At 40.9% G+C, this 27,998-nt stretch overlaps 1 protein-coding gene across 2 annotated transcripts in view; it reads right to left on the bottom strand.

Moving 5' to 3' along the window:
- Window positions 1-27,998, bottom strand: part of DCLK2 (doublecortin like kinase 2) — a 121,885-nt gene that overhangs the window by 29,343 nt on the left and 64,544 nt on the right. The window contains exons 4-9 of one of the 2 annotated variants that reach the window (XM_090287876.1): window positions 21,756-21,858; window positions 18,395-18,493; window positions 17,440-17,490; window positions 13,300-13,394; window positions 932-1,007; window positions 22-130 (exon numbers count right to left, since the gene is read on the bottom strand). In XM_090287876.1, the coding sequence (XP_090144002.1) occupies window positions 22-130; window positions 932-1,007; window positions 13,300-13,394; window positions 17,440-17,490; window positions 18,395-18,493; window positions 21,756-21,858 (533 nt within the window). The remainder of the gene's footprint in view (window positions 1-21; window positions 131-931; window positions 1,008-13,299; window positions 13,395-17,439; window positions 17,491-18,394; window positions 18,494-21,755; window positions 21,859-27,998) is intronic. The other variant, XM_090287877.1, reaches the window with a different exon arrangement.

The raw sequence follows: 27,998 nt of genomic DNA, 5'->3' as shown, positions 1-27,998 counted from the left end.
TGATCCTCCCTGCCCACTCACCTGTCCATGCACTCTTTGACTACTGCGAAATTGCCGTCACCAATAACCTTTCCAATTTTATATTTCTCAAGAAGGGTCGATGATTCAGAGCACCTGTTTCCATTCACGCCTACAAAAAAAGGATAAATGCAAAGTCGAAAGAATACATCAGCATTTCATCTTGATTCCTACACACCTGTCAAACAAGTTGCAATGCATTTATTTCTATATCTATGGTATAACTAAGGAAGTCTCTGAGCATACTGTCTGCTAGAATACCTGAATCACTGATTTTCTTTTGACTTTATTGGTAGGAGTCAGAAACCAGCATAATCAATACACATAACAAATCCCTAAAATATCAGCTAAAATAAGTGATTAGCTTTGGGGTGAAGAAGAATACTAACCAAAACTTTAAGCTTTTTTGTCAAAGTTGACAAGAAAGAAGGGTATGATGTTGGGATTTAATCTTAGAAATTTTCTCAAGACTTATCAAGATTTTCTAGTATAGAAAATTCTAGCCAGCTAGGATGCCTTGTTAAAGCTAATTCCTGGCTCAAAGTCTTGTCAAACAGGTGTTGGTAGTGGGGGATGGGGGACAGGAGGAGAAAGGGGTTAAGATCAACTACTTTGCACAATGTACCCCAGTACATTGCAGACATCAAAGAAAGAAACACTTGTGTTAACTAATTGAGAGAAAGGAGAGTCTCTTTCAGGAACTGTGAGCAGATTGCCACTAAGGAAAACGAAAGGGAACTCAAGTCTAAACTCTAAAATTGGAGCAACTTAATTAACAACCCACTAGGGCTAAACTGGTGACATGACCCCATCCCTGTTTAGGAAGATCATTGAGCACAGGCGGATTTGTGGTGGCCACCATGTTCACATGGATGACCTCCTTTATAAAAGTAATCATCCGATCGAGAACTACCTTCAGGACTCGTGCAGCGATCAAGTTCAGGTCCACCATTTACGTTGGAAGAAGATCTGCCATGTGCAGAAATCTGCTGAAAGAGGAGAGTGACCACAATTTATCAGGAAAACTTTACAAACCTTTATCTAGCTAATCCTCAGATAAAAGAGTGCCTTCTGTATCATAAGAAACAGAGGAAGCATTGCCTTTCTTTTCATCTCTCCTTTCTCCCTGTGTACACCCCAATAATGCATTTTGTCCTTAGATGCCATAGTTTCTATTAGGATTAGCTATCAGTAAAATTGACAGTGTGCTACTCTCTTTGATATTTTGTTATTTTTAATCTCAATGAAATAAAGCAAAGGAGACTTATGTGGCATCAAAGCTCTACAAGGTACTTGTGAGTGGTAAATATAAAGCTTAGAACTATAGATTATTCCAAGAAAGTCAGCAACGAATCCCCAGGTGCCACAGCCACCCTGTGGCTGACGGTAGGGAGTCCCTGCCAAGGACAGGTGTAGCAGGAATCCCTCTCGAGTACTGTAGGGATTTTCATTTCCAGGAACCATAGGTTATAAAAGATAAAACTAAAAGGTAGGTTCCAACTTAAAAAAAGCTGAAGCTCCCATGCCAACACAGAAATATTTCTAGCTCCTAGATAAATTGAAAAACTCACATTATGACTATTATTCATATTAAGTTTATTATTCTGTAGGCTTATGAAATTTTTTCCTAATCCCCAAGAGCTCTTAGGTTTTTTAACTCAAACTGTTCTCTTTGATCGTTAATTTTCCCTTCTCTTTGGTCCTCTCCTCCTCTCTCTCTCCCTCTCTCTCTTTCTCTCTCTCTGTCTGTCTCTGTCTCTGTCTCTCTCTCTCTCTCTCTCTCTCTCTCACACACACACACACACACACACACACACACACACTCCCTCACTCCTTTCAGGAGCTTACAAGGTCAAAAGATCTACCAAATCTTCAGAAGCATCTTCAACATATCTGGGACTGAGACGCTTCCACACTTGCTTCTATGCCCAAACTCTGCTGGTAGCTTCTGCCCCATAACAGCTGTGCCTTCTCCCTCATTGTGTCCCCCACGTGCAGCACAGTGTCTGGTACACACAGTACTGAACTCATACTTGCTACACAAAAGAATAAATGACACCCTTCCCAGGGTTCCCACAAGTTGGAGACACTGGGTCTACTCCTCTCTGGGTGAAGTGGACAACTTCACAGTAGTTTACTTTGGTTCAAGACCCAGGACAGCCCAATACTTATGAAATATTCCTTCAAACAGGATCATCCAGAAGTTCTTCTGGGATAAAATGCGAACCTCAAGAATAAGAGAGGCACAAAAACAGGGCTGTTCCCTCAGAGCCCACGGAACCACGCCTGTGTGGACAATGAAACCAGCAGCAGCGTGTCCTGTTAGCAAACAGGCCACGGGAAAGGAGCACTGATATCCACTGACTGGCTCCTGTCCCGAGTGGCAAACACTTCTCACAGGTCTCTGTTCTCTTCCCCCTGACGTGGCACGTAGCTGTGCAGGAATATGGATGTGCGTGTGGGTCCCTTCTAGCCACCCCGAACCTGATGGAAATGCTGCACTCATTTGAATACCCAACTCCTCAGAATGCAATCATTTTGCTTCCTCACAATACAAGGTAATTGATCGACAATAATGTTTTTTTTAATTCAGCATTTTCATTTGTTTTGTTGTTTTATTGTTTTTTTTTTTTTTTTTTGCCACTGAAATAATAGACAACTCCAAAATAAGCAGGAGTCTACGCTGGAATGTTTAAAAGCTAGACGGTTTCAAACCGAGGCCCAGAGAGGGGACGTGAAGGGAAGGGAGACGAAAACCACCACGGTCTCCACTGTTCCCTTTGCACAGTTCCCGCCCCTGGCGGCCCCCCGTCTCACCCATCCCACGCATCGCTGCCAGAGGAACTTCCACAGGACTGTTCTGGTTATCAGCCCAAGGATCCAAAATTCTCAGCGGGTCTTCGTCACCAACAGAATAACCCCCAAATCTGCAGCGTGGTGCATTCAGGTCACGATTTGTCCCCAGAGCTACCTGTCCAATTTAGTTCCACTACTTCTTCCCCACACAGAGAAGGGCAGGCGGTAGACTCCGACTCTGGTGACTAGGAGACAGTGGCAGCTGGCCAGGACGGGGTGTAGTGCCAAGTGAAGCCTGCTTCCCTGTGCGCCTGACAAAGGTTTCACTAAGTCACCAGGAAATGCAGCTTTCTTAGCAGATAATGGGGAAAGAACTTTTTTTTTCAAAATTCTCAAATGAAGTGATTTTTTAAAAAACTTTAAGAAATATAGCATTGGCAGGCAGGACATGTAATTACCTATCCACATATGTTCCTTTATTGGAAAAGAAAGTTTTCATGAAGAAAAGGAAACCGTGAAAAACTAAGGGGAAGCACTTCATTCCAGCTCAGCTCACTGGGCAGTAGCATGATGAGACCCAGGCCAGTGTCCTTTTCCTCCCTTGGCAGCAACTGGTGCTGGGATGTTAGAGGCTACACATGTGCAGGGGCATGCAAGCTGCTGCCCAAAAGTGGACCGTCTTACAAAGAGGCTTAAGTGCGCATGTAAAACCCTCCCGGAAGACCTCTGCATCCCAGGCTACGGTTCCTACAGCTCCGTCCCTCTGGAGGTCCTGAGAGGGAGCCATTCGCGAAGGCACGACTCTGCACTTGGAACGCTTGAATCACACAGCCAGTGATTAAGTTCACTTGACCTCCCCGGAATGAAGCTCGGTGATCCAAGGGTACAAGAAAAGCCGGTATTCATCAAGATCTCTGGACACATCCCAGCGCATGTGAAGCATCTATTGTGAACTACAAAGCCGAGGGTTCCCAGCGTCCGGAGAGACGCGCAGACAAAGAGCAACGAAAACCCAGGGCATGACGCTACGCCTACACAGTTGTCCGTGTGTACCAGGCACAATTTACAGATTCCTCCGTCCCTCCTGAGAGAGGCACTCTCTTATTGAGGCGGGGACTGCATTAGCCCCAGAGAGGTTCAAATAAGGCATTCCTGATGAAACCTGTCCCATGTCTGTTGTCTAACGAAGAACTGTCGTTAATAAGCTCTCTTAAAACGCTAATGAGCTTTCCCGCTTCCATCAGCAGCTCCGGTGCTGAGGCAGCACAAAGGGAGCGCCAGGACGCTGCCAGAGAGGGAGGTCCTCTTCCACAGAGCATGGACGGATGACAGCATCTGGGCTCTTTCAGGATAGCTTCCATAATTACTAACTGGTTCAGAGAGATGGGGTGCTGTTATAGGGGCAGGGGGAAGGGGGGGCATATTTCCTGATGAGGTCCTGACCGGCCAAGAGGGAAGGGGATGAAAAGACTGTGGCGATGTTGCGCGCACCATTCTCTGTGACCTGCCCCGCCGCCCCAGCCCAGCTCCTCCTCCCACAGGAGCAGCTCCATTTTTATGAGAAGCAAAGGAGGGGAATGCACAAGAATCTGCCTAACACAGAGCAGAAAAAGCTATCAAGTGTTCTCAACTGCCAGCATCATTGACAAAGGCGTTCAGGGCTGAGTGAGTACATGTGATAAGGAGGAACATTTCAGTGTTCTGCATTTTTAGCCAGCAAGTTAAATCAGAGTGTCCTACATTAAATTTCTTTGATAACAAGATTATTACACTTTCTACAAAACTTAAAATTTAAAGAGAAATGGAAAGTACTAAATTTTAAAAAGTAGCAAAAATGGCTATATCAATGCATTACAGCATATAACTGTTGACTTTTGAGGATAATGCCAGACATTGTTTTTATTTTTCCTGGAAGGAAGAACTTGAACAGAATCTAGGAGATATTCCTGTGTAGGAAGTTGACTTTCTTGAATGCATCTTGGAAAACGGTCCCATGATTCCATTTTATAAAGTGGCCTACTGTAGGGACCACATTTTCTCTAAAGGGCCAGAGAGGAATATTTTCACCTTTGTAGGTCCATATGGTCTCTGTCACAACTCCTGTGGCATGAAAGCAGCTTCATATGAAAGCGTATGTAAACAAATGAGCATGGTTGTGTTCCAATAAAACTTTATTTAGAAAAAAGGCAGCTGGCCAAATTTGGTCATAGGCAAACCTCTGGTCCACAAGAACTTTCTTGGGAAAGCTTTTCCTCCAACAAAATACTTTTAAACTCTAGAACAGAGCAGTCCTCGGGTATTGTTGCTTTAAAGCAGCAGTTCTCAGTCCTTGGCTGTACATTAGGAAAGGCTGTACACACTGGAAAGATTTGAAAAATTCTGTTGCCAGGCTGTCTCCCAGATTACAGAATCCTTGGGTGTAGGGCCCAGGCATTGGGATTATTTTAAGCTCCACAGAAGAACTAATATGCAGCCAAGGCTGAGAACCTCTGTGGAGGAAGTATCTGGCAGCAAATGTAGCGAACTGTTCAGCTACCTTAATTTAAGTTCTCCTTGTCATGCATCCAATAATCTAATAATTGCAAGTCATTTACAGCCAAAGAACAACTTCCTCTGTAAGAAAAGGGAAGATGCTTCTCATTACAATTCATTGAATGCCTACTTTGTGCAAGGTCCTGAAATGAGTACTTTATGTTTTATGAATTATCATCATATCCATTGATTTATGAAGAAACTGAAGCTCAGGGAGGTTCTATAACTTGCCCAAACATCACAGCAAATGGATGCAAACCCAGGTTTGACTCCAGAGCACAGGGACTGTTTGGCTAGTCTCACATCATCCCCTCCTCAAAGAATAGGAGGAGAGAAGTCTTATAAGGTTCTTAAATTAACGAAGGGGTGCCACCCAACAGCAGAGTTGCTGATCCAAATATTCATTGTGGTGTATTTAGAATATGCTTTCAGATCATCGAACTTTGATAAATTACACATTCCTATAATTTATCACATAATATACAAATTGATAAATTCACAGCCTTTCCTCATATAAAGAGAGCTTATGAAACTATGTTTTTAAAATCAATACACAAGGTATTACTTGCAAATAGATTTTGCTTGCATTATCATTTTTGTGGTTTTCAGAGACATCAATTCCATTCATTAGAAGGAAAGCCAGTGTAAATTACTACAAATGCTGAATTAGGCATGCACTTAAAAACAGAAAGCTTTATCACTTTTATATTAGAATTTGTGATAATTCACTCTGAAATACTTTAGTATTGGCAACGAGCTACGTGAACATTTCATCTGAATCGGCACCTAGGAGTTGGTAACATACAAAGTATTCTGATCTGTAGCTGTAGCTCATACTTGGATTCATTTGGTAAAATTAGTGACCCTTGTGGTTTGTGATTGGTTAATAGTGGTGAACAATGATAAAGAGACCCCTCTACCACCTGGTATGTACAAGGTTTAACACAGCAGCCAGCTTAATAGTCTAAGAAATGGGCTCTGGAACTGGCTGATGGTGCCCTTCTGTCCCTCTAAGTATCACTGCCACCTCAGCTGACGGCATGGCCTGCCTGGACCAGCACAGAATCTCAGCACATCCCTAAGTGAGCTTTTCAAGCACACTGTTGGCTTAGTAGGTTTTGAGCAACAATGAGTTGGTTTGGCCATGTCTGCCTGCTAAAATGTCCATGCACTTTCACTGTTAGGTGCCATCAATTCCCAGGACACCGGGAGATGGGAGAGGTGCCATCTCTTCAGTTCCAGCTGTGGAGGCTCCCAGTGTCAGTCAAGGACGCAGGACACTTTGCCACAATAAGCTCTAAGTCTTAACTCTTACCTCTGTGCAGTTATCACTAATGCTCTGCCAAGAAGGATGTTTGCTACTATCACTTTCATGAATCAGGGGTTATTTAAGATGAATGCATGTGGCTCTTATTCAAATAAAGTGTTTACAATTGGTTCTATTTCTACACTGGCAAACTCTCCCTCCATTCCCTTAAAGGTGTGCTTCAACCTGGTTGAGTCATTTACCCACCAAATGCCTCTAGTTACTGAGCGATTAAAATGTGCAAGTCACTGTCCTCAACCAGAGCCTGAGGTTCATTAAGATGATTTATTTTGTTAGGGCACTAAAGTCTTCAAAACTGCTGAGTCCCTTCTTTTGTTTTTTTGATTCTGTCAATAAAATCAGTTACATTCAAAGATGAAGTTACCACCCCACCTTTCTGTGGTAATAAAAAGGATATAAAATTAGTCTGTATTTTAGTACTGAAGATTATTAACTAGTTTTAAATACCAAAGAAAAGCCAAAGCTCCGGGGAAAGGCAAAAACACCCAAGGTCAGCAGCTACTGTGGATTTACATTTCACAGCTTTGGAAAGAAGTTTGGAAGGTCAGCAGGTCAAAGAGGTACATTTAGCTCTGCCAATCACGGTGAGATACTGCCAGCCCTTTCATCGCACTTCGCAAATCTGGAAAATCTTTCACCACCCGCACACCCAGGAGACATCATCTGATAAAATATCAGCACACCAGACAGTTTATAATCTCAAGATGTTGGATAATGTTCCAAATGTCCTTTTCTGTTTCTTCTTTCAAACAACAAGAACGCTCACAGTAGACAGCCTCTGAGCATACACATGCCGGGGTCAAAACGGGAGACATTTTATCCTTCGGTGTCCGCAGACGTGCCCCTGACTGAGACCTTAAGTTACCATGACCTTGGAAGTCTTAAATTGGGGTATGGATGATGAATTAAATTTCAGGGAAACGCTTTCTTCATCCATCTGGCAGCTGATGACACATTTAGTACTCTTTATTGCCTATCTGTCCCGGAGAACATGCTGTGATTTAAGCATTGGAAATAGTCCCACCGGGAAAGTCACCAGCTAGATGGAAGGGGCTCCAAAGAGCTTGGGCAGAAGAAATAGGAGATGGTGGGCTGAGGTCAAGGAGGAAACAGAGGGTCAGGAAGATGGGGATTAAGAGAAGAAAATGTCCGTGGCGGTGGGATTCTAGGACTTGAAGGGGAGAGAAAAGAATGGGCAGGGAGTGACGGGTCTGGAGAACAACAGGACTGGAAGGAGAACTAAGCAATGAAATTGATGGGGAGGGAGCCCTCTGTGGCCATCCCGGAGGACATTGCACAATACGCCACTGAGGGAGCAGGGGCAGCCCAAGTGGCAGACAGAGAGATGGAAGCAGAGAGAAGGGGAGTGTTAGCCAGCCTCCCACACAGTTCCCACGAGCCTCACCTCCCGGTTTCCGTGCCCGTGTGTAGTCTCTGCCCCTGCTGAACTGGGCCGAGACCTTTGACGGCTAAGGTACTAAGGAACTGATGGCGTCTGACTTCCACCGCCAGATCACAGCGAGAAGAGCTTCTGCGAGGCTCTTTCTTTCAGATCTCTTGCTCTGGGGAAAGCCAGCTGCCACGTTTGGGGGGTACGCAGGCCAGTTATGGAGAGGTGCACATGGATGAGCTGAGGCCTCCTGCGGAGCCAGCATCAGCCTGCACCACGTGAGTGAGTCCCCTTGGGGAAGAGGCCCAATGGGGACTGGCCAGGTGGCCCTCGCATCTCATTTGATGAATTTTTGATCTGACCGTGTTGTTTCCAATCCTGTTTAACAGACTGGCCTTGGAGGCTAGTGATGGCTGTGAGCCTGAGCTCTGCTTTCAAATCCCAGCTGCGCCACTACACTCGTCACAACAGGGCTTCCATCACAGGCCCACCATGTGACATCACTACCTCATATCCATGTATCCATGCATTTGCTGGGCCTGGACTACTGTTTCCTACCTATGCCAATCTTGACAATGCTTGGCTCCATTACTAGCTTCCAAAGAAAACCAATAACCCTTCGCCCAAGTCTCCCGGGAAGAGCTATCAGCAGGAGTTCTCTATGTCCCCACATCCCTTCATCCAGCCTCCCCCCCCCCCCCAGGATGGCTTCTCCCTTTTCCCAACCCTCCCCTCCTCGTTCTTTTTAAAATCTCTCAACCCTTTTTCATTCAGAGCATTTGTGCATACCTAGACGGAGGAACCCAGTGAACAAACCACCCCAGCACTCTTCCCCCTAGAAGCTGACATGTATAGCTTTTCCATAATAATCACACAAGCTTCCTTCCTGGGGTGCTGTGTTGGAGTGATTGAAGCAGACTCACCAGAGATGGGGGTTGGGGTACGGGTGGGTCAGAGGTTAGAGACACAGAACCTGAAAGGCTCAGAAATCCCAGCTGGCCATTGGGATCTTGAGCATATTATATCTCTGGACCTTGGTTTCTTCAACTACAAAACGAACACTAGAAGATCTGAGACCACTTCCAGGTTTCACAATCAATGGTTTTAGGTAACTATCTACCAAAACCAAATCATTATAATGAAGGTACAACTCATTCTCAATGGTCCTAAAGTCTCTCAGATTTAGGTTTAAAGAACCTTAATTACCTGGTCACCAACCTCTTTGTTACACTCCCATCCTGCCAAAGCTATTCACGACTTGGAGAAAGCTTTGCCTCCTCTCCTGACTCTGGTCCTGCTCCTCCGAGAGCATGATCTTGTTGTGAAAGCATACAAATAGTGTCCTCTCCAGGACACTACTGAGAAAACTATGAGTACTCTTTGTAAAAGGAGGGCTGTTTTTGTATTTCTCATCTTTTCCAATGCGCAAACAAACATGCCATCGACACTCTGTGGTCAGAGATGAAATATTACAGTATCAGTCTATTTTCATTTTCAGCTCTTACAATGTTCCCATCAAAACACCAAAATGATTCCCAGAAATTGGCACCAAGGGGGGATAAATACGACTCCACATCAAATTCTGCTTATCTTTGACTTGTTTGCTCAATGCCCTGCTAAGTAAAACCCAGACAGAAAACAACAACGAAACCCACCTGCCCAAAGCCGAGTCCTGGCAGGTAAGAGGCAAGCCTGTCAACACCTCCCGCACTTGCTACCCAGGCTGAGCTTGCTTGCTTTTGTCAACTTGCTGGTTCTCTGGAAAAAGATTATCTATCCTCCAAGCCATTAAGCTTCTAATTAGGATAAATAGTGGTAAAAGTTCCTGCCCATGGAAAACAGTCCTCCATTGTCAGACATTCTCTCTTAATTGATCTTAATAAGCTATTTTAAATGAAGGGGAAGGAAAAAGCATAGCACTAACACACGGTAATTATCTATAATTCTCCATTTGCGATGTCACTGAATAGAGAACATAATGCAAATGCGGACAGATGCTGATGAGAGCTTTACAATGACATTGAAATCAGGGTTATTTAGTACAGTAAGTAACATGGCTAAGTTGCCGTAGTTCAAAGGCAGGTTTTTATCCCAATGACAATATACAGCACAGATTGCTGGAAACTCTAAGAAGATGAAATTTCCACAAGGCATGACCCATGGGAAGAGGAAGGGGTAGAGATGTTTAACACTGTGTCCTAAAAGCTGATCAGGTACTCATTTAGCTGCTGATACTGAATGTAAAATTCAGAGATTCTACATTAGCTTTAAAGGGAAAAGACAAATAAGACCCCCCAGCCTCCTAGATAGGTTTTTTTTTTGGGGGGGGGCACTTAAGGGAACTACAATCCTAGCATTTTTAGAAGTAATTTAAAATCAAGCATCCTTATTTTACAGATGAGAGGGGAAAAAATACAACCCAGAATTGTCATGGTTGTTAGCAAAACCCAGAGCCCTCAGGTGTGGGTCCTGGAAAGATCACTGCCCTCTATCTTACTGACAATTTCATTTACCTCCAGTAATTAGCATTTCTCTTTATCTTTTTTGACATCAGTAAGTAAGCCTTCAGAATTTACTGTGTGCTGAATGCTAAGGTTCCTATAATAATTAAGACACACCTAGCATAGTGAGAATGATAATGTAAGGCCTCAGCAATCATACAAATGGTCACATTTTTAAAATTTCATGAGTCATCAGTCCAGAAAGGTGAGCGGTCTTGTGGGAGTTTGCACGCATGTCTGAGAGAGCAGGTGTGCACTCTGAGCACTAAGCAGCCCCTATGGTCTTGGGAGCAACGGCAAAAGACAATGTTGGGTTTGGAGCTGAAGATGGACTAGGGAAAAAGGTGGGAGCCCAGGTTACCAAGGGATAACGCCAAGAAGGGAAAATGACCATGATCCTGGGTAAGCAGGGACTGAAGTGCCAGCCTGGAAGGCCACATGCAGCCTGAGGGCAAGGCTCCCAGCCCTGCCTGGAGTAACAGCCTAGGGAAAAAAATCCCAGTGACCTTTGCATGTGGCTCACTGGAAAGCACATGTTGAGTCTGCAATGTTCAGTTAACAATCAGCAGCACTGGGAGCCACTTGCTTTTGCTTCAACAAATGATGAAACAACTGAAGCTAGAAAAGAGGTGAATCTGTAACGGTGAGGCACTGAAACCCACCCCAACATTCTTTTGACATTGTTCTTGTAAATGTTAACTCTGACTAATCCGTTGCTTATACATAAACTCATGTATGTATAAGAATCCCAGGAACTCTGAAAGATAAAGACTCCTACCTGCAGGCACCCCAGCGCTGGGGAATTTGCTGACCTTCAACTGTGGAGCCAGGATGACCACACCAGGATGAGGCACACCAGACCGTCACCTGCCTGATCGGAAGGGACTGTGCTTTCTGCACCTAGAGAACTCTTCAACCCCCTCCCCCTTGATCTCCTGGATCGGCTTCCCCTCTCCCTCCTTATAAACACCTCTGCCTGGACTGAGATGTTAAGATTGGCATTGACACATGAGTCCCCACCCTCTCAGGTGACCAGCACTTGAATAAATGTATTCCCTTTATATCAGCAGCTGAACCGGTGTTCGATTACAAATCAACTTGAATTATTTTTACTTTAGTTCTCTTGAAAGTTACTCAAATTAAAAACAGTGTACCTTTGATCTATTCTAAGTCAGGAGAAAAAAGCTGAAAATACTTAGCTTCTGTTACTGAATTTTAATGTACCTAACTTTTTTTGGTACTGAGAGTTAAGCATTTCATTGAAATCCTATTATGAACAAACCTAAGCCACTGTAGCACTTCAGAAAGTGCCAGTTTGTTATAAATACAAGGAGCGTCCGGCATTCTGAGGTAGGTGAGAGCTAGGTACTTTAAACCCCACGTCTATTTAATTAAGAGAGGTCTCAAATGAGTAACATATACTTATCCTCATCCTTAAAGAACAGGGATTTTATTTATTTATTTATTTATTTATTTATTTATTTATTTATTTAAACTTTATTTTTATTGTTGACACTATTCCAGTTGTCCCCATTTTCCCCCCTTTGCCCACCTCCACCCCAGCCTCAGGCCAAATCCTGCTATCTATATAAACAAGGAGACACAAAAACAGTCTTTTTCCAGAGGAAATTTTTTTGATTTCAGGCCCTTAGATGAGAACCATGCCTGTTCACTCTGGAGTGGACTCAACATACTCAGGGCAGGCCAAGCAAACCTGAGAGCCGGGTGGAGAATGAATCCCTCACTGCTCTGAAGGGGTCAGGATGCCAGGCTTGGCAGGTTCTCATTCCTCATTCACTCAAGGGTGGGTGGGGGTGGGGGGAGCTCTTACCATGTACTTTACTAATGAAAAATATTTTTCAACATCCTTAAGGTAAAGAAAAACACTCAGATAATACCAACCACTGTCAACCAAACACGCCAGGAGAATGCAAGTTAATGTACACAAACACATACATGCGTGGACGCCACACTGCATCCTTCGGTCTGATTGTTTCTACAGAAGGCAACTGTCCATCTTTAACCTCAATGATTTACTGCTATTTTACCAGGAACATTTTCTCCTGTAAATTTAAAATAGTGAGAGCTACTAAGTCAAATTAAGTTAGTTGAAAGTTTTCAAATTTGGTTTCACTTCTTGTTCTTCTTCCTATTAGATAAAATGCCTATTAAACCAACTGGTAATCATGTGAAGTTACTGTTTTTATAAGCACATCACATTCAAAGTCTAACATTTATTTCTAAGTTCTTCACCAAATGAACATATTGTTCTTGTGTTACTACTTGTGTATATATGTATTATACTACATTTTCACTCTATTTTAAACTTTCACAAAGACAAATTATGTTAGCGATATTAAAGTCATGATTCGAAATAAGATTTTTAAGAATCATAGAGGGCTCCAAGGCTTCATCATTGCAAGTCATTTTGCTGGGAACAGGAAAACTACTGCTGATAGTATTTTACCACATTATATTCAATCCTAACCACAACCTTATATTTCCATTTTAGAGAGTGGGGCAGTTCAGCTCAGAAGAGCTAATTAAGTGAGTTGGCCAATATTACAAAATGAAACAGGATCCAGGATCCAAAGCCATGTCTTCCGGCTCCAAATCCCTACCTCTTTCTTTCTTGACCTGTTACTGCATCCAAGCCCCTGAACAAATTAAACTACTAAACTGTGAAACTCAAAATAAGAAAATGACACAAACATGCCACACAGCCTATTTCATACCTTCGGTCCTCTGAAACTTCCTGGGCTAGTCGGAGAGGAACTGGAGGATTTCGTAGATTTAGGAGTGGAGAGCTGGCTGCTCGGAGTTCCATTAACTGACCAGAGACAGCAAAAGAGACAGAGGTCATTAAAACTCAAGACAACCAGACGGTGTCAAAACACTGGGCACATGCATGAAGCTTCAATTCATTTAAAGCTCAAAGCAGATGGCAAATCAGCAAAAAGCAAAAATAATGTAGCTTATTGTATTACAGACAAAGCATTGGACAAATAAGGAGTGAAATTAAGATTATTTTCAATAAGAGCTTTCCAACAGTGACATAAACAAAGGTACAGAACATTGTGGAACTAGAGATGTGAACAAGAACTTGTCCATCCATCCTGCTGCCAGCAAGGGTAGGGGAATGAATGGCTGTTATCTTTGTAATGGTTTCCTATGAAGATTGTCTAATAACCTCCAATGCCCACCACCCTAGTATGTACCCAACTGAATAACCAAGACATTCTTTGGCTCTCTCAAATCAGTCGCACCATAATGCAAACACATTTTCTAAGTACATTCTCACTAGAGAGGGAAAATTAATGCTCATTTTCCTTGTAATATCTACTTGTTTGAAGGCCATAAAAGACACTCTTCAACTTTTTTAAAAACCTAGACTAGTTATTTCTAAGTCCTATTTTCTTTTCTTCACAGATTAATTTCCCCACTCTTTAGCAAATCTTGGCGGTTTTTTACACACCTTCCTCTGAATTCCACATACTTCATAGGTTGAAAGTTCCATTTAGAGCCTCTGTTAGGAAGAGTCCAGCCACTGCTGTGTGCAGGGGAAAGTCAGCTGCTGGTTCTAACTACAGAATGCTGGTCGAACAGTTCAGTGTGACTCGTGCAAACCCCTAACTGTATCCCTTGGACCAGTTTCTTCGGTAATGTCACAAAGCTGGCACTTAACATCTAGTATTGGTCTATTTTTTCCTCTTTGAGGGAGTATTTATAACACTTTTATCAGGAATCTTCAATGCTTTTGCCCAAAGTAAATGAAAACTGCCATTCATCTCTATGGGAAGAAAAGCCAAGTCCATCTCCTTTCCTTTTCATACAATGGAGCAGACAACGGTTATTTTAAATGATGCCAATAAATATAAAAAGCAAAATGCAGACACAAAGGTCCTTACTAGGCGATTCTAGAAGGTGAGCACCAGACCTTGAGTGAAGTAGAAGTCCTTGATCTGGTAATTGTGATTAGGTGAATCATATGTGCACAGGGGTTGATACGGGTCTATGAAGTCATGTTTGGTTATTGTATCGCTCATTTTAAAAATTCAGTGAAGATGACATTTCTTTTCTATTTCTGAATTAGCAAACATCTTTCTAATTTAAAAGCACTCAAAACAATGATGTTATTTACATTTTCTTAACAAGTGTATGTGGGTATTTAGAGTGTAAGTACAACACAAGTAACATCCCAATTAACTGAAAACTTTTAAGAGTATTCAATAGCACTGGCCGGCATGGCTTGGTCGGTTAAGTGTCGTCTCATAACCCTAAAGGTTGCAGGTTTGACTCCTGATCAGGGCACACACTTAGGTTGCGGGCTCAATCCCCGCAGGGCATGCACAAGAGGCAACCAGTGGATGTTTCTCTCCTTCTCTCTCTCTCCCTCCCTTCCACTCTCTCTAAAATTAATTGACATGTCCTTGGGTGAGGATTAAAAAAACAAGAGTATTCAACAGCTCTGATTTCCTAAATCAATTAAGTTCAATTTCAATTAATGTTATATCATTTAAAACTTTTCTTTAAAGGGAAACTGGTGGTAAGAATTCACATAAAATAGAGATTATTATAAAAGATGAACTATTAAACTTGCTGTGAGCTGAAACCTTTTTTTCTTCATCCCATATAGCGATCTGTATCAGTCACTGGTTCTACTCAGTGAGTGCTGTTAGCTTTCAGTAATACTCAGACACCACACTGATATCAAAGGCTGCCTTGGAATGGTGATAGAAAAGGGGCTAAAGGAGAAAAATAAAGTCCTGCAAACAGTGATCTCTGAGGTAGACCAATCTCCCTGTAGTTTCTTAACAAAATGCACTGCCGGGGATTTAACTGGTGTCAGTAACTACGTGTCCACATTCCCCCCAAATAACTCATCCTAAAGAGAGATTAAGTCACAGGTAGCCCTCTCAATTCCTGACAGTATTTGGAAATTCTAAGAAGATGTTGTGTAATGAGTAAGTCCTTAATATCATTTCTTTACACATTTGTCCAGAGTCTTTGGGAGGGTATGTGGGCTTGGGACAGGGCCATACGTACCGTCCCAGGTGCCTTAGCCCCTGAAACTATGGCCACCAGCTGGAAGGTGCACTATGACCAAGCTGCACTGTGACACTCCCATACATTCACTACACCCCTGATTTTCTCTCCCAAAGGAAGGCTTCTCTCTACCCTCCCCTTGACTGTAAGGTAAGAAATATACTTGGGAACTTGATTGTTTGCTTGTTTGTTTTCCCTTTTTTAAAGTATTGGTTGCTTATGAAAAAGAATCATAAGCTAGAAACCTAAAGTGAGAACTTTTAAGACTCCAATCATGGCAACAATTCACCCACTTATGTCTTCCAGATTAACTCCTGTGTGCTTATGACACACTATGTAGCTATTACAATCAATTAGAGTTTTGATGAGGAATTTAGTCAACTAAAAAACTTCACTTATGGGAGTATTTCTGTCCCAAGATTTAAAAACACTATATTATGTTTACAAAGTTACGAGCTCTGCTTGAAATTCCACTTAGTCCCCTGGAATTTTTTTAATGGTAAAAGGTAGACCGCAGCTAAAACAGTCTATAAAAACAAGCTATACTTATGGGATCTGTGGTTTTTAATAATATAAAACTTTCCTTGCCAGAAGCGGAGAGAGAAGACCATATGAATAATACAGAGGTGAGCAAAAGTAGGCTTACAGTTGTGATTATACACAACACAGAGTTAATAAAGCTATTGTAAGAATCATAACCTACATGTCTTTTTTCCATATGACCAATTTTAAACTACTTTTGCCCACCACTGTATAGTAACTTTCTTCAGAATCTCACTGAAGGCCCGGTAATTGATTTGGCTCTCGGTTTTCCATAACTGCAGTATGTGGTGAACACACTTTCGAGTTAAGCAGCCATCTGCCCTCTGAAAGATGATTTAAACCTCCCACAACTTTTATTTATGTAAGATCTACTCTACTGACCCAAATCCAAATATGGACTCAGTTAAAAATTGGGGGTACTGGAATGCAAAGATGTCCTTGAATCAATTACTGAGCATTCCAAATTCAAGTTTAAAAGATGTATGCATTTATTAGGGTATGTTACGAAGCAGTTGGTCTGCGAGACAAATGTGGCTATGAAACACGTTTGGAGTTCAGTATGTTAATTTCCCTCTTGCGATCTCAGGGAGACAACATTGGAATCATCATAACACCTGATTCTTGAACTGCTCTCCCGCTTCTATTTTGTTATTTTACTATTTGGTAATCATCTGTAAACCTATCACTAACACAAAAGCTAAGAACCTGACAGAAATTTACGTCTTCCATATAGCAAGCTTAGTTCAATGTATTTATGCAAATATCATATTATGTTAGCTTTCCCAGTGTGTAAGATACTTTACAGAAAGCGCAGTATAAGCTTAACAGCAGAAAGATGTTTTTAGTTTAAAATACTCATTGTCACACTTTTAGAAAGAGAAAGGATTGGGCCTATGAGGCCTGCGGTGGGGAGGAAGGTGGGGATAGAAGAGGACAACCGGGTCTGTGGGCATTGTCATATTGCCAGCAAACTTTAGCATTTCTCAATAATAGAATACTTTCCAAATCTAACTAGAAAATAAACGCCCAGACGCGATATGCCTCCTCGATCACTTAGTAGTGCTCCTGCATGCACGCAGGCACTCGGTGATCTTCTGACAATGACTGGTTCTCCAGTAAGCGAGGGAGGCCGAAGCACCCTGTGAACTGTGAAACATTTCAGTCTGCAGAGATGCGCACAGGTACAAGCCAGATACAGTCATGGGAATGGAGCAAAGGAAACAAATGTGGCAAAGACGACAACAGAAACCCAGCGGAGTGACAAAGCCATAAGAACCATGGCTCACCTGGGGATCTGGCTGTAGAGTAGGCACTGGGGTAGTGGCCACCCCTCTTTACTGTGCACATCAGTATGCACAGAGGAGGAGGAGGAGACAGGAAGGAGAGCAGTTATTCGGCAGGTCTAAACGTGCACACAAACAGGGTGAAACAACCCGGCCTGAAGAAAGGGGGTGGGTGCTGTCGGGCAGCAGCGAGAAGGAAAAGGGCCCCCAAACTCAGTATTTTATAAAAAGTCTAATGCTTGAGACAGTTTTTATTGATTCTGCTTTCACGTGTTCTAGATTTCCCACATGTAAAACCATGATTTTTCACAATCCTTTCCTTAATAGGAAATAACATCTAAAGTTATTTATAATTAAACTAGAAACAAAGCTTATAGAATCGATATATCAAGATGTTTATGGGTGTTTTTATATTTTTAAATGCCAAAATGGTCCAAAGGATGAGAAATCCTTAGGACCTGAGAGAAACTGAATTATAGTCAAGTCTGACTCTTAAATAAGTACTTCTTTCCAAGAACAATTGTTGCTACTATTAAATTGCTTGATGAAGGAAAAGCCTGTGGAAACCTATTGAGTAAACACATTATGTTAGGTGTGTGTATGAAATTTTAAACAAATAAGAGAATATCCAAAACCATGTAGCACAAAAGTTAAAATGCAGCACGCAGTGGTCAAAATGTGAAACACTTCTATGTAAATATCAGGAGAAGAATGGAGATAATAAGACTGTTCTCAAAAAAGTGCATCAGAACAAAACAAGCTAGTGTCTTAGACGACTTATCATAATGTTGAGAAACAGACTTCAATCTTTGGTTTTAAAAATCATGACATCTACATGCTGCTGTGCAACCTGGATGCATACAGGCAATGGAAAGACTACGAATTCATAATAATTAAAGGGAGCAAAAGAAGAACGGTATGTTCCTCCTGTGACCATCATTCCTTTTCCATTTACTACCTGAGGCTGGTGATTTGCTGCGTCGTGAGAGCCCAGGGCTTTTGGATCCAGAATACTTGGCTGAGGAGCGAGAATAGGATGACTTCAAGACGCGACATTCTAGAAAGGAAGGAAAGTGCATTAAATAGATCTGGTTTTCATACCAGCCAAAGGAAGAGCACGTGGGAAAGGAGTTGACTGCCTAAGACAGCGGTTCTCAACCTATGGGTCACGACCCCTTTGGGGGTCGAACAACCCTTTCACAGGGGTCACCTAAGACCATCGGAAAACACATATATAATTACATATTGTTTTTGTGATTAATCACTATGCTTTAGTTATGGTTGGGGGTCACCACAACATGAGGAACTGTATTAAAGGGTCACGGCATTAGGAAGGTTGAGAACCACTGGCCTAGGACCATTACCTGATCGTTTTTTTTATTACCGTCCCGAAAGTACACCTGAGACTACACGCTGCGCCCTCACCTTGCCATGTCAGATGGGTACAGAAATCCCAGTGCCCTAACTTGATTTACACACATATCCTAATCTAAACTTGAGCAACTTTTTAAAGACAGTAGCATTGATAGGTAAAGGCTACACTTTTATTGTTCTTTCCAAATCTTGATCACATGTTGAAAGGGTATGTAGAGCTCTAATTTATGAACCCCTTACTATCTTATTTTCCAGATTTCCAAATTGTGGAGCACAAAAAACGAGAAGACTACCTTTGAACGGTATCTTTGGTCTTCCCATAAATAGCCAAACAGTGTTTAGAGTATTGTAACTAATTACACCTAAAATAAGCAATTCTAACTTGAAAAACTAAGAACATGGCTTTTTAAAGTCATCACAGATTTTGGATGAATTGTGGATTTGACTTTGTCAACTGCGGAACCTTAGGCTCTAAACCTCAGTGTTTCCTCTATGAAAATGGAATCAAGAATAAAGTATGTTTCACAGGCTTATTCTAAGGATTCATATGCATTAAAATACTTCAATTTATGTAGGAAGATTAAAATGTGGATTGGTTTTAATGTACACCCCAGGGACAATAAATTAACATGTGAAGTACACTAATCAGGAAAATACACACCAGGGGAGGATAGTTAGCATTTGAAAGACTAATCACAACCTTACACAGAGGGGGCTGTAGCAACTTAAACTTAGTTAATTAGCAGTATGGGTGTTACTGAGTATTCCAATGTTGAAAGGAGTGGTGTGTGGATTAGTGAGAAACATCTTAAAGGCACTGTCACTCTTTTGTAAGCAGGAGAGCTAAATGCATGAAGCCAACACTAGAACTTCAGAGCCACAGCCCCAGGTGTAGGCATCTGACTCAGTCCTGCTTCCAGCTCTTAGGATTTTGTTACGTGACTACCACCAGGTGAACTGATTTTAATGGCTCTTGAATGCAAGACGTCGTCAGAAACCTAAAAGGACCGAGAGTTGGAACTCCATCAAGATTACAAGTTAAATGACTAATTTTTCCCATTTTTTAAATTGTTGTTCTATTCTACAGTTGTCCCAATTTTCCCCACTGCTCTCTCCTGCCCCGCCCACCTCCCTCCTCTCCCATAGTCAATCCCCATCCTGTTTAAATGACTAATTTAAAAATAATGTTGCCTCCTAATTAGTGTGCCTGTGGCAGAATTAGGTGTGAGACCTGCTTTCATTGTAAGATTTTATGAATAATAAGACATTAACAGCAAACAGACATAGCACTAATTGTAACCAGGTACACTTCTAACTTTTATATATGTTAACTCATTTCATCTTCACAGAATCTTAAGAAAAGGCCACTATTATGATCCCCAGTTTGCAGATGGTATGGAATTAGCGATTGAGAGGGAAGCAATCAGTGTCTTTCACCTGTCTCTAGGAGTCCATCTGTAGTCAACAACAACAAAAAATCTGCCAACGATCCAACTAGCTTAGGTAAGTTTACAACACATGTCAACTGAGTGCCCAGGAAGTGCTCAATAAATGTTTCATTACTTTTGTAATCCAAGTAAACTCTATAACGTAGATCATATCATTGAGTTTCAGTGTCCCAACTTTCAAAATGACCAAGACTGACATCAAAGAAATACTATGAAGTGAAATTACAGTGAAATCGAGAAATATGTAAAATAAGATGATATGTAAACGCATGTTTCAGTCAACCTTAACCATTTGTGAGAATCCGGAATAACATCACACAGAAAATATAAAAGACATCACCTGCAATTCTTTAAGGACTTCCCAGTGACATTACCAGTTTAAAGCAGGACCAGTCCAACGGACTGTAAGACAGTACAGAAACATGCAAAGAAATCTGGCAGCAGTGAAAAACAAAACAGGAGAACAAAAAGAGTAGATCAGTGAATCCCAAGCACAACCCGGATAAATTGCCCCAAGGCAACTGACTTAGTGTGATGGGAAAAAATTACACAGGAAAGTTTGGTACCACAGAATGGACCTCCTTGAATTTTTAAAAGTCAATGGACCACGGTATTTACGAGTATTTACTAATACATTTTTTAAAAATTCTGTACTGTCAGAATCACTACAACTGGAAGATGTCTACCCTCAGTCTAATATTTGAAAAACGAACTTTCCTCATTCATGAAACTAGAGTGAGATTGTCTTTCTAACATCGCTCTTCTCTGTGAAATGTTACGACTGTATGATTTTACCTTTTTAAAGATGAAATTGACTTTATTGGTGAAAACAATCACTATTACTGTAATAGGTTTAAATTCATTCAAGACAACAGAGTAAAGCAATGTTCCCAGAAACAATAACATTTGAAATTACTAAGGTTATTGTTAAATAGTTGAAAACTCCATACATTGGCTAAAATGAAGAGAGAAAAAAGTTATTCTACCCATCAACGAAAATTGCCTTATTTTTTCTGCATATGTAAACAATGCATGTTAATGCTTTTTTAAAGTCATAAACAAAACAATAAGATAAAAAGAGACCTGAGATAGTCACTATTAACAATTTGTTGTTATCCTTTTATGTATCCCTTTATAGAAAATGTACAACTAACTGTTTCAGGTCCAACACTGTCCACACAATTAGGTGGCACAGCTAGCCTGCCTTCTGAAAGAGGGCAGGAAATTCATTTCTGAAGCAAAACAATGCAATAAAAAGAGACAGAACAAAATTGATTCAAAAAGTGAAAACTACCTAACTACTGATTCAGTTTTTTTTTTTTTTTACAACTAGGTAAATACTTTCATTTTATTCTCTACTTCTATTAATTCAAAAAGAGTATCATCAACACCGTCTTTTTTTTCAAAGATGACATGAAGACCACTTAACATGCACCGAATGACTAAATCCCAAGCCTCCATTTCAGGGATACAGAGCCGGTCAATGAATTGCCTTACCGCTGTGATCCAGGACAAAGTCATCCTGGGCGTAACGGAATTTTTCAGGTCCACATGCAATAAAAACATCATCATCACCAAAAAAGTCTTGCAGGCAAGTAACCTAAAAAAAAAAGTCACATCCAAGAAATAAATTAGAAACATTAGGAGTGAAATATAAAGCAAAGTGAAATACATTTTCAAGCCTCACCTATACTAGCAAGTTGGAATGAAAAGTTGTTTAATAGCACATTTCCGATCATTTCACTCTTCACAACGCACCTTCCCAGAGTGGGTCCTGACCTCAGAACAACAGAGCGCGGTGTTCATCCCCGGCATCAATATTCCTGTTTTACTGGTGAAGTCAAGGACGAACACACAAGATGAAGCGATATTTCCCAGGCTGCTGGTTAATGGGCTGCAAAGCTGGGACTGATGGTGGTCTTTACTCTCAGTTTAGTACCAAACTCTTTAGTTATTGTATTTTTTTCCTATAAATACCTACCCTTTCACTCAAAGGAAGCAGTCACAACTTCTCTCTGGCATGGCCGAATTGCCAGCATCACTACTTTTGTGCCTTGGGGTTGTTATTAAGTAAAAGAGGGCGACCCAAACACAGCACCACGACACCTGGAGAGCAAAGGGCTTCGCAACCTCCGGGCGTCAGTGCTCCCCTCGGCTCGCTCATCTCTGTTCTCACAGGTGTGAAAGTAAGCGCAGGCCACATTGTTCCACTCCGTCTCTCAAAGGCACCGGCGTGGCCCCACGCCACTGAGGGGCTTCCTTCACTGACAAGAAGATGCTCCTTCACAGGGCACCCAGCACGGACCTGCCTGACCCCTCACTCCTGGCCTGGCTGTTTCTTCTGCAGACCTCCACCTCAGCCACATCAAGATTACTTTGGGTTCCCTACCTGGACAGTGCTGGGGGTTCTTTTTTGTTAAACAGCTTTATTGATATCATACATGTACCATACAATGTGCTCATTTAAAGGTTACAATTTGGTGGTTTTTAGTTTATTCAGAGTTTTGCAGCCATCACCACAACCTATTTTAGAGCATTTTTATCACCTAAAAAGCAATCCCATGTCCATTAGCAGTCACTCCCCATGCCTCCCTCTCTTCACCCGTGGAGGCCCACAAAATACTATCTGCCTATGGATCTCCCTATTCTGCATGTTTCATGTTAATCAAATTATATAATACATGGCATTTTGCAGCTGGCTTCTTTCACTTAGCACGGAGCAGAAATCAGTACTTCCTTCCTTTCTATGGCTGAATAAAGAAATATTCAGTTAAAGGCACACATATTTTGTTTATCCAGTCCTCAGTTTATGAACATTTGGGACTACATACTTATTTCATTGTTCCTAGCAGTGGCTTCTAACAGTTGATACTTTAAAAAGTGAAACATCTAATAATAAAATGCCCAAGGTCTAATGTAAGCTAACTCTTTCTCACCAATGGGAGCCATGTTAACTTACTACTGTACATACATTCTAGATTTAATCAAGTACCAACTACATGCTAGTCATGAACATAAGACAAGAAGCACACAGACTAGTAGTGGAGACGGACAAGAAAATTAAAAATTATAGTTCAAAATGTTACACTAGGAGAATGCCGTACACCTGTTATGGAAATAAGGAAGTACAAAGAATAACTTAATGAAAAGAACATCCCATAAAAGAAGATACACTCAATACCTATAGAATATTTCACATGTTTGGACACTTAAATAGTGCTCTCGACTTCTCTCTTTTAAAAAACATATTTCTTATTCTTTAACTCTAGTGGTCTGTTTGTTCCTTTTATCATAAAATTTTAAAACTGAGATTTAACCTTGAGTTATGTCACTAAATCTGACTCAGGAAAGAATAAATCAATACCATGAGTAATGTCTCAAAGTCTTTCTTAGCAAGGGTAAGGAAAAGGGCATCAGTTTAGAAGACCTACTGTTTGCTTCTAATTCCTTCTTCAATGCAAGAAGCTCTTCAGGGATAATGGGTGTCGTGCGACTTATAAAAGAAAGCTACACAAATAAGGGGCAAGTAATATTTCTGCTAAGGTATAAAATTAAAGCAATCATCAGAACCTAATGGGGCAACACTCAACGGAGAAACAATGTCTCTATGGGAGCACATCTAAGCTTTCCAAATGAATGTAGACCACATAAAAACAGTAATTTTTCTGTCCTTCAGTAGACAGATTAATTAGGTCAGGGGGAAAAGGTGGCAGCCATCATTTCAGTGCTCATTCTTAATAGATTGCCTCAGTCACTTTTCTTTTTCTTTCCCTATTTGGTCTCTTTTAAAGGATAGAGAAACAGATACAAAGGTTTGAGGTCTGATAAAGGCACTATGCATATACTAGGAGCATGATAAACCCTTTCCTAAAGAAAAAAAAAAAAAAAAGGCAGAGGACACAGAAGTGTTCTCTTCCCTGGACACTACATACTGAAACAGGGGAAGTCTCCCCTTCCTGACCCACTGGCACTTCAGAAATCTTGTATTTATTTCCCTTTCCAGAGTTATAAAGCAGTTGATAGTAAAGCAGATTGGATTTCTCTACAAGCTCTTCTTACTACACAATTCTGAAGTCTATTTCAGTTTCTAAGAAAAGCTTACATATTTATATTTTAGGAGACTCCTTTTGGAAAAGTAGCGTGCATTCTCCTGGGAGGGAAAAAAAGAAACACTATTTCAAGTGGGTAAATAGCAATGTCTATTTGGGATTTATTTCTGCTCAAGTGCAGCTTCATATGTCCTCAAAGAAATCTTCAACAAAATCTCCATGCCCTCCAAAATCCAGGAGTTCCCTCAAAACTCTGAAATTTGTCCAACATAGAACTGTCATTGAGGTAACTGCCTCATTTTGTGTCCAGATGTCTCACCAGACCCTGAGCTTCATACATAGATGATCACTGGCGAGCTCACCACCATAATTCTAGCAGAGTACCTGGCACCTAGCATACAGGGCTTGTTCAATTAATTTCTGTTGAATTAAAAAAATACACTGAGTCCCACTTCCTCTAGGTAGCCCTCTCTAGAGTCTACATCTACACTCTTTCTATGAATTCCTATGAACCCATTATCATGCAAGGCAGTCCTTGTTCTAGGATTTATGATGTTGGTTTTCCTGGCATACAAAATAATTTATAAACTCCTTGAACACACCAGTCAAATCCTATAGCTCCTTTAGAAGTTATTCAGCAAATACTTGATCAAATTCTGGCTCTAGACACCTTAAAATACTTTCTAAAAACTCATCTTAGATCATATGAGCTCCTTGGGGAATTAAACTTCTTTCATCATCATTTCAGGGTGATTTGAGAAAAATTACTTGTGAAATCTAGTAAAATAGAGGGGACTGAAAGCAAAGCGATTTGCTATTCAATCTTCCATTTGGTGCTAGTCAGAGACTTGAGGTTGCATTAAATAACAGGCTCCTGAGATACTTTCTGACTGTATTTTGTTAAAAACTTCTAAGAGCTGATAAAAATGCAAAAGAAACATCATTGGATCTCAGTGAGAGACTAGTTTAAACTGGCATCAACTTATCTAAATATAGTCAGGGTCAAAATCTTAGCATCCTTGAAATGTCTATCTTGCAGAACAAAAACCACATTTTGTAGAAAAAAAAAGTGTTATAGATATCAAGAATATAAAGTATACCTTGGAATTTTTGTGGATTTTCTTTCATTTTAACCGTGTCTGTGTGTGTGCGTGCACATGAGAAAGAGAGAGACTGAGATTGAGAACAAAAGTCCACACATCCTGCTGAAATTAAATGCTTTCATTACTCAGGTTTAAAGGGTTGTCTCTACTGAAGAGCAGTTAAACAAACAAACAAAAAAATTGTTTTTCCTATTTTCTAGTTCATTTCTAAAGAGGATTTGAATGGGCTCAGAAAGGAAGTTGGGTAAATGGCTTATATTTGAAACTAAAATTATTATACAGGCTTTTAATGGAACTGCATTGATATCCTTATGGTTTCGTCCTAAGAAATGGTCACATTATAAGTCAAAAGCTGTCAAAAAGGAATTGTTCTTGATTTTGAACTCTGCCCAAAGACTTTTCTATCATATGTAATTTTTCTACCATGTAAAAAAAATGTAAGTACAGCATTTTAAGATGTAAACGATGTAAAGAAAATCCAAAGGACAACTTTTTAAACATACAAGAAAAGATAAGCCTAACAGCTGCTGAGTCATTATCTATCTAAGGCTTGCAGGGGACACGTTTAAAAAAGTAGACTGCCCTTACAGATACTTGAAAGCTACAAACTCAGCAGATTGACTTCACCATAACTAATACTATCCCAGACACCCATCACCACCACCACCTTTTTTAAAAAACCAGTTCCATCTCTAGAACATAAGATCTGCTTAAACAGGGAAACCATATCTGAAATAAAGAAAAGGTTAAGTCATTTGGTTTCTCCAAACTGCTAGAAACAACAACCTGAAAAACAAATTCACAGATCAGTAAGCAGGGGCTGAGATTCTCTCCCCATTTCTTTACCCTCTCCCCAGAATATAATTAGCATAAATACCCTTCTTTGTTCCCAGTAAATGTTGGCTGGCCTACAGTAAGAGAAGGATCCCTTTCTGCAGCAAAAAGCAAGCTGCTTAGAATAGCAATGTTTTTCAGCTTCCTGTAAAACCATTCATCCAGGCATTCACCAACCATGTGGTTGCCATGGAAACAGAACTGAAGCTAAAAGATGACAGTACTTACAGTAAAAAGGCTTCTTAATTGCATCTACAGACAACTCCCTACACTTGGTTTGCTTCCATCAAAAAATACTGACTCTAACCTTCCTTCGCCTCCTCATAATGACTGTTCAGTAATCATGACTGATCACAATCATGAGAGCAAAGATTTGGTTTCAGGAAATACCTCTATCAACAGAATGGAAAGATCTTGAAAAAGTCATAGATACTCAGCTACCAGATATGTTCTGGGAGCAGACAGAATGATCATTCTTCCTACAAAGGAAGTGATTTCTAAGCTGACCCTCTGACTGCCGCTACTGAGGGCCCCGGCCTTAATTCCGGTAGAAAAATGTTCCAAATTTACTCTAGGGCTTTCCATCAAGGGAGGGAGGCTGGAGCAAAATTTTAGAGGAATTCAGGGGAGGCTATCGGAGGACACCTATTAAGCCAATCACCGCGAGAGTTCCTCTACTTCTCCAGTCCAGAGCTAACGCCTGCAAACAGATGAGAGTAGAACCCGAGTCAATGCTCTCTGGACCTCAGTCATCTCCCAGTAATAAACAAAGAGGAAACCCTAAGGGTTACAGGAGAGGCAACTGACAACCAAAGTAAAAGGCGACCATTTTCTAACCCACAATTTTCTGTTTCCAACAGGAAGGGAAAGGGACCCAGCATGGAATACCTACCTATACATTGTACATGATGAATCTCATTCACACAATTCTCTCTTGACCCTCCAAACAACCTCGTGCAGTTGGCATCACGGTTCCCATTTTACACAAAAAGAAACCAAGGCTCAAAGAGGCTAAGGACCTGGCCAGTGAGGGAGGAGCTGAGATGTGAACTCTGCCTGTCTGACTTGGAACACAGTCTTTGTACTTGACCACACACTGTCTGCCTAAAGAAGAAAACAGTGTGATTTACAATCTATGAAAAATAATATAAGACAGCTTATTGAGATAACTCAGAGAAGTTTTTATACTCGTCTAAAACCCAAATAACCAGACCATTTTTCCATGTCTATCTTACTTTTATGAAGTAAATGAATGACAAGTATGTAAGCTTATAGCTAATTCTTTTTTTTTTTTTTTCTTTTTTAAGGATCAACTTCTAAGTAATGTCCTAAGGTCAGTACAAGTTTGGACGAACTTCCTATACTTTAGGGAATACTGAATATGTTCTGAAATTGATATCTTCAAACAAATTGGCTAACTCTTCTAAAAACAAATTAAAAGCACAAGTTAGAATCATATGGTTTTAGACTAGAACTCCATTTGCTGCCAAACTAGAAATTTTAAGAGTATAAATATGTATTAATATTATAACCTTTAACATTTTTAACACAGAGGCAAACCTCCAACATATTCCAGAAATACATTCTCTGCATCCACAAACCCATCAGATTAGTGTACCCTTTAGGCATCAGTTTAGCACAGGGTGAGCGCATCCAGGCAGCTAGGACCCTTCCTTGGAAGAGAGACTAAGAGCCATTAGTTAAGGTGGCATAAAAAACTCCATCAGTTAATTCTACACTTGTTCTGGAAAACA

Source organism: Furipterus horrens, unplaced genomic scaffold, assembly GCF_987537825.1.
Source record: "Furipterus horrens unplaced genomic scaffold, mFurHor1.1.pri manual_scaffold_10, whole genome shotgun sequence".
NCBI classification, from domain to species: domain Eukaryota; kingdom Metazoa; phylum Chordata; class Mammalia; order Chiroptera; family Furipteridae; genus Furipterus; species Furipterus horrens.
The sequence above is the reverse complement of the archived record's forward strand: the minus strand, read 5'-3'. Positions and strand labels throughout refer to the sequence as shown.